General features: G+C 40.7%; 1 protein-coding gene across 1 annotated transcript; it reads left to right on the forward strand.

Moving 5' to 3' along the window:
• Nucleotides 1-3588: 3588 nt before the first annotated feature.
• Nucleotides 3589-4750, forward strand: LOC108959530 (TMV resistance protein N-like). The gene is made up of 2 exons (XM_039313546.1): nucleotides 3589-3914; nucleotides 4024-4750. Exon 2 carries the CDS (start codon nucleotides 4175-4177, stop codon nucleotides 4748-4750), a length of 576 nt encoding a protein of 191 aa, XP_039169480.1. The 5' UTR covers nucleotides 3589-3914; nucleotides 4024-4174.
• The last annotated feature ends 7782 nt before the right edge of the window (nucleotides 4751-12532 follow it).

A 12532-nucleotide genomic window follows, 5' to 3' on the forward strand; every position in this document is an offset into this window, starting at 1 on the left:
AAATTTCCAAGAAACCTAGTATGTCAAGAAAATTTAAGGATGAATCTAGAAAAATTATTATATAAATAATTTTTGACACAAACACTTGTTTACAAATTTTCAATTTTGTTGTGCATATCACTATCAAACTCCGTCTTTTATCATTTGACCAAATAAAATTCCCTCTTATCAGTTCTCTTCTATACATACATACATACATGCATGCATGCATGCGTGGAAATTTATCTAATCTTCTACACACACACACACACACACACACACACACACATATATATGTATAATGGGATGATCGGATAAATCAAGAAGGACTAGCAAAGATTTTGAACTTATTTCAAAATAAAGATTCAAAATGTTAGATCAAAATCTTGAATTTATCTGACAAATTTAGATAGATTATCAAAAGGGCCTTTAAATTTTTGTTATCAATCAAGAAGGACCAACAAGGATTTTAATAGTGCATTACATTTCAATACAATACTTATCACATATAAAATTATTGCTCAGCTGATCAAGGATAAATTGATCATGCCACTTAGTGCGACATCGGATTAAATATAAGGAGATCTGATTTTTTGGGCTTAGCAAAAGTAGAATGGAATTGCCCAACCGACAAAAGCTAATCCTTACAATGAATGAGCAAAACAAAAGCAATTGCACGTGATTGTACAGTAAAAAGTTCTATAGTGAAAGTAAGTAATAATTTTGCTGCAATAATCTGACGGTGAATAGTATCTTGGCTACGTTTGGCAACCACTTTGCCAAGGATCTTTAGCCCCCTAAAGGCCTTTGGACCAAATATTCAGTGTTTGACAAAAATTTTTTTACTTGCCTTTGCCAAAGCAAGCCTTCCCAAGGTTGAAAGCCCAAGGTAGGTTGGGGGTTGCCTTGGGCATTCGGCCTTCTTGGAAGGCTAAGGGAGAGTAAGTTAAAAATTTCTTCCACAAATGTCCTCACTAACATTTCGTTTTTCCAGTTTTGTCCTCGTTACTATTCATCTTTTCTTCGTTGAGGATGGCCGACGAAGTTGCGCAGCAGCTGCCCATGGCCGGTGACGAGCCGGGAGAGGTCGGCAAGAGGCTGTGCGCCATGGCGATCGCGCGGCGGCCGCGTGACCTCGGCGACCCCCGTGAGTCACGTCGCCGCGACCGTCGCAACTCCGGCAACCACCTAGATTCGGGTCGCACCATTGTAACCTGAGCGACATGCGAAGGCGGTCCGGAGATCCAGGTGCGGAGGTCGCTGCGACCCAAACTGGGCCACGCGACCTCCGGATGACACAAATCGCACGCAGATCTGTCACTTAGGAGGTCGCCGACCGATTTGGGCCGCGCGACCTCCAAAGCAACCCATCGTGCGATCGTCGCGATGATCTAGTTGCGATTGGGGTTGCGACCCTCGCCGGCGGTAACCAACCAATTCTCATTTTTTTCCTTTTTTTTTTTTTATAATAAAAGTCTTTTGCAAAAGTTAATTTGTCCAAACGCTATTTTGCTCAAATATACTTTACAATGGACTTTCACAAATACGATTTACCAAATACAATTTGCATTTTCAAAAACCCTTTTAGCTCAAAAGGCCTTTACATTTTCTCAGGACTTTCCCCAAAAATCTTTCCAAACGCACCCCTTGTCTGCTAGTACCAGAAGCCCGCTGGCATAGTGAAATTAAGCAATAATTCTGCTGCAGTGATTGGACGGTGACCACTATTATTGCACATGCTGCTACAATTTTTAGCGGGTGTCTTCCCTTGGTGATTTTGTTCTTCTTCTAACAGGTGGACCCCATTCCAATCATCTTCTTTTGCATCTTCATTACGATGTGATTGGTGGGAGCTAGCTTTTCACTATTGGACCCCTTAATTTCGGAAATGATTTTTTTCATTACTGCAACATATTCATGCGGTGATTGTGCAGCAGCAATGTGGCTTCAAGAGATTTTTGTTGCAAGAATGATGCATTTGATGATCCGGCTACTGTTGTTTGTGATCTTGTGGTGACTTGGGCATTTCGGTTGTTTAACCAATTCCTAACTAATTCTTTGGAAGTTTGTATCTTCAAAGTTTATTTATCCTCCCGTAATTTATGCATTCTTACCATAAAAAGGCCTACATTTATTTATTTTCTGGGATACACACATTTTCTTGATGAGTGATGATGACCAAGCCTCTCCTGGCTTACGGCAAAAAGTTGATGGAGAAATCCATTTCATGTATGACTAAATTCACCCAATTTTCATTAAAAAGGTCAAAGTGTGCCAAAATCATTCAATTGCAATTTAATTGGTTGCCCCAAATTCATTGACTTTTTTTAGTTTTTCTATTTTAATGTAGGATTCAATTACCATAATTAAGAATTTCACGTCTATTTTTTAATTTTTTTATTATAGGTATTTCAAATATATTGAAAACACTATTTCTTTTTTCTCTCTTAGATTTTTCTTCCATAAAACATAGTTTTGTTGAAAAAAGAAATTTCAAGAATCCTAGTTCTTTTCAACATTGTCGAGCAAGAGCCTAGTTCTCTCCTTTGCCTTCTCCTCAGATTTCTTCAATGCATCCTCCACACCCATCTTCTCCGCGTCAAGAGCCTCGAGCTCAGGCTTCGCCGCGTCGACGTCAAGTCCCTCCACTACTCCACCGCGGCCTCCTTCTTAGTTCCCTCGACCGCGTCGCCGATTGGGGAGGTCGTCTTCCTGAACACCAACTTCGGGGGGTTCGAGTTCTCGAACGGAACGGCAGCACGAGGCGGGGGGAAGATCAAAGGAGGGAGAGCGGGAGCGAGGGAGAGGCCAAGAGTGACAGTGAAGATGGAGGTGAGGTCGAGCGAGCTTGCGGTAGACGTCGACGGGAGCAGGAACCTGGCCAATGACGTCGGCTCAAATATAGCACGAACACGAGCGCCGGAGAGAGCGAGCGCCGTAGAGAGCGAAGACGAGGGAGAGAGAGGGAGTGAGTGGCTCCTGGCGGCAACGGCGGAGGTGGCTGAGCTCGGAGGCGACGGGCGGGCTTTTGGGAGGGAGAGATTTTTGAAAAAGAGAGAAGGCGGGCGTTGTGCGGCTTTGATGGGGAAAAATATAGAGATCTCTAAAATTTTGAAAGAGAGAGGGGCGTGCGAGCGGGAGAAGAAGGATGCAGAGAAGGATAAAGCATTTAATGAAGAGAGAGATGGGGTGGGGGACGTGAAACGTTCTCTGAAAAGTGATGCTGGCCCAGTAAAACAACGAAGCATTTAATGAAGAGAGGGAAGGGGGGCAAAAATTTGACCGAAAATAATGGTGGGCCTGACTCCACGTGGAGCCATGTGTCGTCTCTTCATTGGGCGGGCGCACGGTGACGCGGTGATCCGGGACTACATAATATTTTCTCCAAAATAACCGAAGTACGTTTGTCTGGTCAATTCTTTGTCAGAACCACTTGCGAGCAAAAGCAAAAGCACGTACGTTTGTCTAGTCAATTCGTCTGCACGCAGTCAAATTCCACATCAAACAGGTTCGTGTGAGTGTTCACACTCATAACGTGTTTTGCAATTTCAGGAGCAAGACCAAAACTCAGATTGATATAGCTTCCATGCTCGCTATTTGACGAATTTCCATAAAAAAATATCCGGACTCTGAAAAATCTCCTATTCTTCCCTCAGTCTCTCCCCTCCACCAATCGGTCACCGCAAGCCTCCGCCACCTCGCCGTCGCCGTCGCCGTCGCCGTCGCCGTCGAGTTCGACGTCGTATCCCCTTGCCGTGCCGTCACCTCTCGTCGTAGAGCCCCCAGCCATCGCCTGCGCCGATCGTTTCGCGTCCCCTCTCGCCCAAGCCACCGTCTCCGTCCCCGACTCTCTCCTCGAGGCAGCGGACGAGGCCGGATCTGGGCTTGGCGAGATTGGAAGCGATGGTCCCCCACTCCCCACTCATGGCTTGAAGGTGAAAAGTGATGCACAGCTCTCTCTTTCTCTCTCTCTCTCTCTCTCCTTCCGTGTTTCCTCTTCGAAGCAATTATTTTGTCGATCTGAATGGTTTTTCACTTGCGAAGGAAGGCCGCAGGTATCTTCCAGGCGAACGCAGCGAAAGTGAGAGATCTCTCTCCGTCGTGTCGTCAAGTTGTTACAAGGATCAAACTCAAGACTTCCCAAGTCACTGGGCAGACTCAATTCGGGGATCCATCACTCCGTCTTGCTACTAGAATGAAGAGAAAGAGGGAGGGAGAAGGGACGGCGACGGTAGCTGGGACAGGCAGTAGCCGTGATGGTGGATCGGGGAGGGGTTACGAGGTGTTCCTAAGTTTCAGAGGGCCCGACACTCGCTTAACCATTGCTGATTGTCTCTACCATGACTTGGACCGTGCGGGCATCAGCGTTTTTAGAGACGACGAAGAGCTCCGATTTGGCGAAAAGATCAAAGGCCTCTTGCAAAAGATCAATGACTCCAGAATTTACATCCCGATTTTTTCCAAGGACTATGCTTCAAGTAAGTGGTGCCTCCGTGAACTGGCACGCATGGTGGAGCAATCGACAGCTAACGATGAGAAAGTGATCCTCCCTATATTTTACGACGTGGACGTGGATGATGTCAAGCTTAAGACTAAGTTATATCGGAAAGCCCTTCGGAAGCACAAGAGCGACTACGGGAAGGATTTAGTAAAGAAGTGGAAGAAGGCTTTAAGAAAGGTTGCTAGAATTAGAGGAAGGAAGCCGGGTATTATTTGCTTCTCCATTGACTTTATTTTCTTTGTTGAGATTTTCAATTTCTCGTTCCTTTAAAGAATAACTATTCGGTTTGCTGCTGTCCAACCTTATGTAACGTATGGTTGGATTTGACGCTATGAGGAGCCAAAAATATTGCTCAGAGGGCGAGGTTTCTTGCACAAATTGACTTTTCCCTTTTAATATCAAGTTTTTATAACAATTAAAGTTAAGGTATAGCAACTTAATTAATCAATTAATCTATAATGCCAAAATACCAAGATATCCATTAAGATCTAAGATATGTTAAAATAGTAAGACCATATATATGTGAAAATAAAAAATTTAAGTTTCTTAACTTCAATTGCATTCCGTACATGAAATTAAGGACTTTTGGTGTAATTTTCCTTAACCCTATGCCTATAATGTTTTCCTGAAAAATTAGATTGAGTTTGATGTTAGATCTTTCTGTTTTGTTACATTAAGGAAACATAGAGAAATTATGTCATAGACTTAGTCTATCGCAGTCTATGCGATATCCAAAAACTTACGGCCAAGAGTAAGAAACCGATCCTTGTGGTTTTGGTTTCAGCCCTAGGGAATTCATATGCTTTGCTGCTGTTTTCCTTGAAATAACCGGCTAATTACGGTCGCACCACCGAGTTACACAAAAAAAAATGGAGATTTTTATGATGATAGTTTCATAACCCCATAAGAGGATACTATAGGTCATGGTTATCTTATTTGGTTTGATTATACAAGACCGAACATTGCAAAGATCTTTGTGCCATTACGCAAAAGAGCCAAAAAAAAAAAAAAAAAAAAAGAATCTCTGTAACTGTTAGAGGTCTTCCGGTATATTTTTATTAGAGTAATTCTTGATTAGTTTGCGACGGACTGACTTAGGTCAGGTGTATTATCAATCTTGGGCTTTTGTTTTCACTGCGGTGGGGCAGGGGTCAGAGGCTCCTCTAGTGGCCAATTGTGCATAGACAAGATCTGCAACCTTAAACTGAATATTCTTCTATAGCGATTTATAGTAGAATATTATAACATAAAAATTGATTTTTGCTCTTGCTTTAAACATGGACCTATTCATGGCCTCAGATCTTAATTAACCAAAAATTCATCTAAGGGACTTCCAAGTAGTTGTAGCTATGGTTGGATAGAAACTTGTAGAAAATGGATAAGTACTTTAACAATTATAAGGGACCTTATGTAGCTACCCTCTATCCTAGTTTGTGATGGTTTTCTATAAACCCTAGTCGTTACTCTCTGCTTACTTACATCCTTCTTCATTAAACCTTGCTCTTTCTATCTTTCGTTAAACGCATTAATAGTTTCAATCCTCGAGAATGGGAAGGGCTAGCCTATTACCACCCATGCCCAACTTGTGTCGTGCAACATTCCCGTGGAGGCAATTGTTTTGAAAAATTTTCCTCAAAAAAATTGCCTCATCAAGCAGAGCCACCGCGGGCGCGAATTTCCTATGCTCCATGCCCATCCCTAATTTTTAAATTATCAGTTTTTATATGAATTTAGCAACTTTAATTTGTGTCTTACCAACTTCTTTTTCCATTGTTTTACAAACTAGTTTTAGCTTACCGGCTTTTATGTAAATCATTTACTAAGTTTATTAGATTGTTTGCCGATTTACAACATCTTCACAACTTACCATATTGTTTACTCCACATCTCAAAATTACCAAATCCTGTACCGAATTACTAACTCTAATATGATTGTCATATTAACTAATTTCTAATTAAATTAATAACTAGTTTAAGCTACACATTCTTATTTGAGCTACTTATCAATATTTATTATTTGTTTCAAAACAACCAACCTTCATAAACTTTCGTTAATAACGCACCAACTTTTATTTGCACTGATTACGAACATTATTAGGCAACGAAATCTATGGTTAAATTATCAATCCTAAGTTGAGTTACTCACCAATTTATTCGATTAAAGTTCCAACTAGTTTGCAGTTACCAATATTATAAAAAGAATGGGTAACCTAAAATTATTTCTAACTTATTTGGAGAAATGTTTGTTGGGCAACTCGAATCAAGGTTGATATAGATTCCAGAAAATTTTCCTCATTTTCGGTTAGTATTCTATTCCATGGGTACGTTAAGAAAATGCTTTTGAGAGATTATTCTTGTTTCCTATATTCAAGGCAATTGCGAGTGAGATTTTTTATTTTCTGTTAACCTTCAAACTCATCCCTATCGCTTGAAGAGATTATCAAGACCGAGTTTACCGAGGACTTGATATTTAACAAATTTCTAGAGGTCTCGCTCTTAGCTGTGCGACAAGAAGAAACCAACCGGTGTGAAAAAGTATAAAATGAAGTGGAGGCATAATTATCAAATTAGTTCTAAATTTATTGTGCATGACATTTGAGCACAAGACATTTTAATTTTGATAATGTGGTCATAAGTATTTGTGTGAAATTTTAATGTAATCTTCTGCCCAATTGCTGCGAGAAATTATTAACATGACGTCCATTCATCACCGTTGTCCTATGTGGCAAGTTGACGTGGGCAATTTTACTTGAAATGACATCTTGCATAGATTGCCACTTTAGCAATTTTCGGTGGATATTGACTGCAAGGGCTACATTGAAATTTTGTATAAAAGTTTTGGACAATATTATTAAAATTGAAAATTTTATAATTGAATTGATATTCACACAATAAATTTGACACTGATTTCATAATTTTCCAATAAAATGGAACAAAATGCCACAACCTATTCCAATACAACGGTTCACAACACTAGTTAGTCACAATTTGCCGGAATGACTTCTAGTCAAAGCCCAATCAGACCCTTGTCACGAAATAATCTTTTCCATCATTGACTAAACCAAAGAACCTTGATAGCATTAGCTTTCAACCTTGAATAAAGTTCCTCCTCTCTCTCTCTCTCTCTCGGTTTTTTGTTTTCAAATGGCTCATAGCTTGAAAGATTGCTTTTCTGTGTTGATTTCTTTTAAAGCAAATTATTTTGAACTTGATGATAACCTTCCAGTGCCACGTAATGTGTGCATAGTTTCCGTATATATAGTTTTTCAATCTGAGATGATTGCATGTCACGCATGTGGTAGCCTAGAGGAACTGAAGATTCTCACAGTCAAAGAGGTTTCAAGTTTGTTATGGACAAGAAGAACAGATTTGCCTGATCATTTGGTGGGAATTAAGGATCGAACGGATGAGATTATGAAGCAATTAGATCTAGAAGCTTTTGATGTAAGGTTTATTGTGATTCATGGTATGGGTGGCATCGGAAAGACGACATTAATCGGGCTGAGGTGTCTTCAGACAAATCTCTTCTCATTTCAGAGATATTGCTGCTTTCTTAAGGATGTTCGGACTCATGATATAATAAACTTACAAAAGAAATTGTTGTCCAACATTCTCCATTTGAATTGCACAGACCTATGCTTCATTGATGAAGGGGTTGACATGATCAAGACAAGATTTCATGACAAGAAAGTTCTCATTATTCTTGATGACATTGACAGTCAAGACCAAATCATGAGACTTACCGGCGAGCTTATTTGGGTTTTGGTGGGGGCAGTAGAATATCATAACAACTAGGAATATTGAATTCCTTGTAAATGAAGATGAGGATGACAATGTCCCAGCCTCTAATAGCGGACAATTTTCATTCTACAATATGTCGGAGATGAATTCACATGATGCTCTTCAACTTTTTTGTAAGCATGCCTTGGGATGTGCCAAGCCTCCATCTAATTACGTGGATATTGCAAATAAGCTAATCAATACACTTGGAGGACTTCCATTGGCTCTCGATGTTGTAGGTTCCACACTTCGCGGAAAATCCGAAAAGACATGGGAAGACGTCCTACATAAGTTAAATACTGTGATGAATGACGATGTGAAGAAGAAGTTGATGATAAGCTACGAAGCTTTGGATGCTAAGCAACAACAAATTTATCTTGATATTGCATGTTTCTTCATTGACAAATATAAAACAATTGCAATGAAATATTGGGACGCGGTCTTTGGGTATCCCACTGAAATCGAAGTCAAGACCCTCACATGTATGTCTCTAATACAGATCATGGACAACGATATTTTATGGATGCACGATCAACTTAGAGACCTCGGAAGGGATATCGTCCACTCGGAAAGCTGCAACATACATCTAAGGAGTAGAGATTGTGGTCACCTAGGATGCCTTCCATGTAGTGCATAGAAAACGGTAATTTTTACCTTTAAATATTTTCTTATCCTTCCATTAGTATCATTAGTCATTGACACATGTACTCATTGGTTGCTACTTTTATCTTCTAGGGAAGCGAGAACATGGTAGGCTCAATCTTGGCACACCTAAACCCGACGCAGCGTACAAATTTAAACGTAAAGAATTTAAGAGGTTGGTTAACCTTAGGTTCCTTCAATTGGACCATGGAAACTTTAAAGAGACTTTAAAGATCTTTTCTCGTAGTTAAGATGGCTCTCTTGGAGCAAGCGCCCTTCCGAATTCCAAGCAACCAACTTTGGGTTGAAGAACCTAGTGGTTGTCATGCTTTCGGGGAATAACATTAACGAAGATCGGGAAGGATGGTGTCAAATCATGGTATGATCTCGTGACATGCTTTTGTATTACATTTACTCTTCTTCTTTTCTAAGATTCAACTCAATTGCTTTATAGGTAGCAAAACAGTTGAAAGTCCTACAACTCGAGGATTGTCCATCCCTTAGAAAGATGTGCAAGTTCTATGCAATCTCGCAATTGGAGAGATTGATTATTATATGCTCTCATCTAAGAAAGATTGACAAGTCCATCGGCAATTTGTAGCATCTTGATTACCTAAAAATAATGTCTGAAGCTATTAAGTCACTACCAAAGTCCATTGGCCATCTAAAATCTTTGACAGAGCTAAGAATAGAAGCTCAAAGAATCTCAGTTTTGCCTCACTCAATTGGCAATTTAGTGAAGCTGAAGCATCTAATCTTGAATTGTCAGGAACTTCAAAAGCTTCCCGACTCTATTGAAAATTGGAGTCACTACTTAAGCTAAGTGTCAAATGTTCAAAAATCCGGGAATTACCTTATTCTATTGGAAATTTAGAAAGGTTAAGAGTTTTACGCATCTCAGTTTGCGAGCTAGAAAAGCTACCATACTCAATTGGGAGGCTCCAGTTATTGGTCAAGTTGGATTTGAGCTTTTCAAGAATTAGGAGCTTACCTGATTGCATTGGAAATCTCAAAAAGTTGAAGATACTAGATTTGAATTCTAGCCACATAAGTGAACTTCCGAAAACCATAGGAATGTTGGAAAATCTGGAAGAGTTACATGCTCAATTTGTACATCTAATGGGGGAAATTCCAAGTGAAATCGGGGCACTATCCTCATTGAAAATTCTAGAATTATCCTATGGCTGCTTTAGTGGATTGCCAACAACCATCAATCAGCTTACAAATTTGCAAGAACTTAATTTAGAGGGCTGTAATTCAATCCAACAGCTGCCGAAGCTTCCCAAGAGTCTCACGTGTTTAGCCTTTTCAGCAAATTCGTTGACCACGATCCCCAACTGCTCAAACCTAACCAATTTAGTTGACCTTGAGATAATCGGAACATCAATACAAGAAACCAACATAGAGGGCATTGTGAGACTACCTACTTAGTGGCATTTGACCCCGTGCATCGGAAAAATGGCCTTGCCCGATTTTAGTTCCCTCTCTCATTTACGAAGTCTCTCCATAAGTTGTCTTTGAGCCCCATCTCTTATCGGGCTCCCATCTAGCCTTCGAGTGTTAAATTTATACAATGTGCAATCACCGATGATTGGTGGTCTTTTCCAACTTGGAGAATTTGTCGAAGATGTTTGTTTATGGATATTCACCAGGAGAGATTCGATTTGAGGTGCTTGGAGAGCTACGGAAATTCAATGAATTGTTGATAGAAGACTGTCCATTGCTGAAGACGCTACCCGTTCTAACTAGCTTGAAGAAGATCCAGAGTTTGTCCCTGCGCCAATTGCCTCTGCTAACTAAGATTCAGGGTTTAGGAGAATCGAAATCATTGCGGGCTTTGTTTATCTCGGGTTGCAATTCTGTCAAAAGCTTAAACGAATCTGATCGTTATAATCTACAGAATCTGAAAAGTTTGATGTTCTATGGATGTGAATCATTGGAGAGTGTGCTGGGCGTGCCAAAATCTTGTCAACTCATGGTAGGTGCTTGCCCGAGGTTCAATAGAGATGGATAAGATATGTATCATTTGATTGGCAAAGATTGTCGATGATGGTAAGTCCATAGAACTAGAGTTCATTTTTTGTTGTGTCCTGTTTTGTGAGCTTTCCTTCAGCTAACCTTTCATCTTGGTTCTAGAACCACCTCTTGCATTCGTTCACCTTGTTGTCTTTGAGGGAAAATCCTCTTTCGTGTATAATGAACGTGTCACGCCCCGATCCTCGGGCACGCACACATCCTTCTCACTTGGTCGATTTTATAATGCGATATCCCAGGACAATGTATCGCCGGCCCTTTCATTTATTAAGCACATGCGGAAAGCGATTTAAAATCCCGAGACAATAAAACGATGGGATAGAAAAGCAGGGCCATATTTTTCATATTGAAATTTATAACCAAACTTTTATACAAAACACAAATCACCTCATAACTATTCACATCAAAATGGAGATCTCAAAAAGAAGATAGGATCTCAATCCATCCAGCCATACTCAAGGCCCATCTCGGTATTATCTTCTTCTTTCAAAATCATTCCCTTCAAGTTTCACCTCCAAGATCTCCTTCCTAGACTTCTCCTCCTCAGCTCCTTATCGGGTCCTGAAATGTTTTTCCCCAAATTGGGATGAGACTACATCTCAGCGAGTTCTACCCCACTAAGCCCGATTAGATAAACTATTATACTACAGGCTGCCTAAACACGCACGGGGGGCGGAGGACTTACCTTGGCCTCGATCCCACCCGCAATCGGTACAATTCATAATAGGCACCCAAGCAATCATATCTCCGATCGAAGCATCGATCAAATCGACCTAGTCGATTATATTCCAACAAGACCACTCACGGTCATTTCCATTCAGGCAATCAATTCACAACGTCAAATCAAAGCATCGACCTTGTCGATTACATGCCAAACAAATCAATCCCCACTGTGGGATATTTAAAACTAGGCCACGTGCATTCTCCGGATGACCTTCCAAGTCTCGAGCCACGTGCCTCAAACCTCGGACCCCGTGCATTCTCTAAGGCGACCTCTTCGCCAAGGTGGTACATCAAGCCACCGAGCCACGTGTCCTTTTACGATGCCCGAGGCCCACGTGCATTCTCTAAGGTGCTATCTCACCAAGGTGATGCATCAATTCACCGAGCCACGTGCCCTTTTAGATGCCATTCCGAAATCTTTGGACCCACGTGCATTCTCTAAGGTACTCGCTTACCAAAGTGACGCATCAGATCACCGAGCCACGTGTCCTTTTAGATGCTAAATCCTGTCACCGAGCCACGTGCATTCTCTCAGGTGACCTCTTCGCCAAGGTAACATATTCAACCACTGAACTCATGTGCATTTTTCAGGTGACATTCCAATTCACCGAGCCACGTGTCCTCTTTGCAGTGGTTACCAGTTCACTTTTAATATCGACCACCAATGCCCAACAATTTCTCAATCAAATAAATAAATCAACTCAACAAAACATTATAAATTTGAATAAACATACTTGGCCATTCACCAATCAATCATTCAATCAAATAATTAAATTAATTCAACAAAGCATTATAAATGCTGAATAAACATACTTGGCCATTCACCAATCGATAATTCAATCTCAATCGATTCCAATCAATTTAGGGTAAATCC

This window comes from Eucalyptus grandis, chromosome 5 (genome assembly GCF_016545825.1).
Source record: "Eucalyptus grandis isolate ANBG69807.140 chromosome 5, ASM1654582v1, whole genome shotgun sequence".
In the NCBI taxonomy this organism is placed as follows: Eukaryota; Viridiplantae; Streptophyta; class Magnoliopsida; order Myrtales; family Myrtaceae; genus Eucalyptus; species Eucalyptus grandis.

Bases quoted from the DNA above. Each gene is read 5' to 3' on its own strand.
- LOC108959530 (XM_039313546.1), top strand. From the start codon at position 4,175: ATGAAGAGAAAGAGGGAGGGAGAAGGGACGGCGACGGTAGCTGGGACA.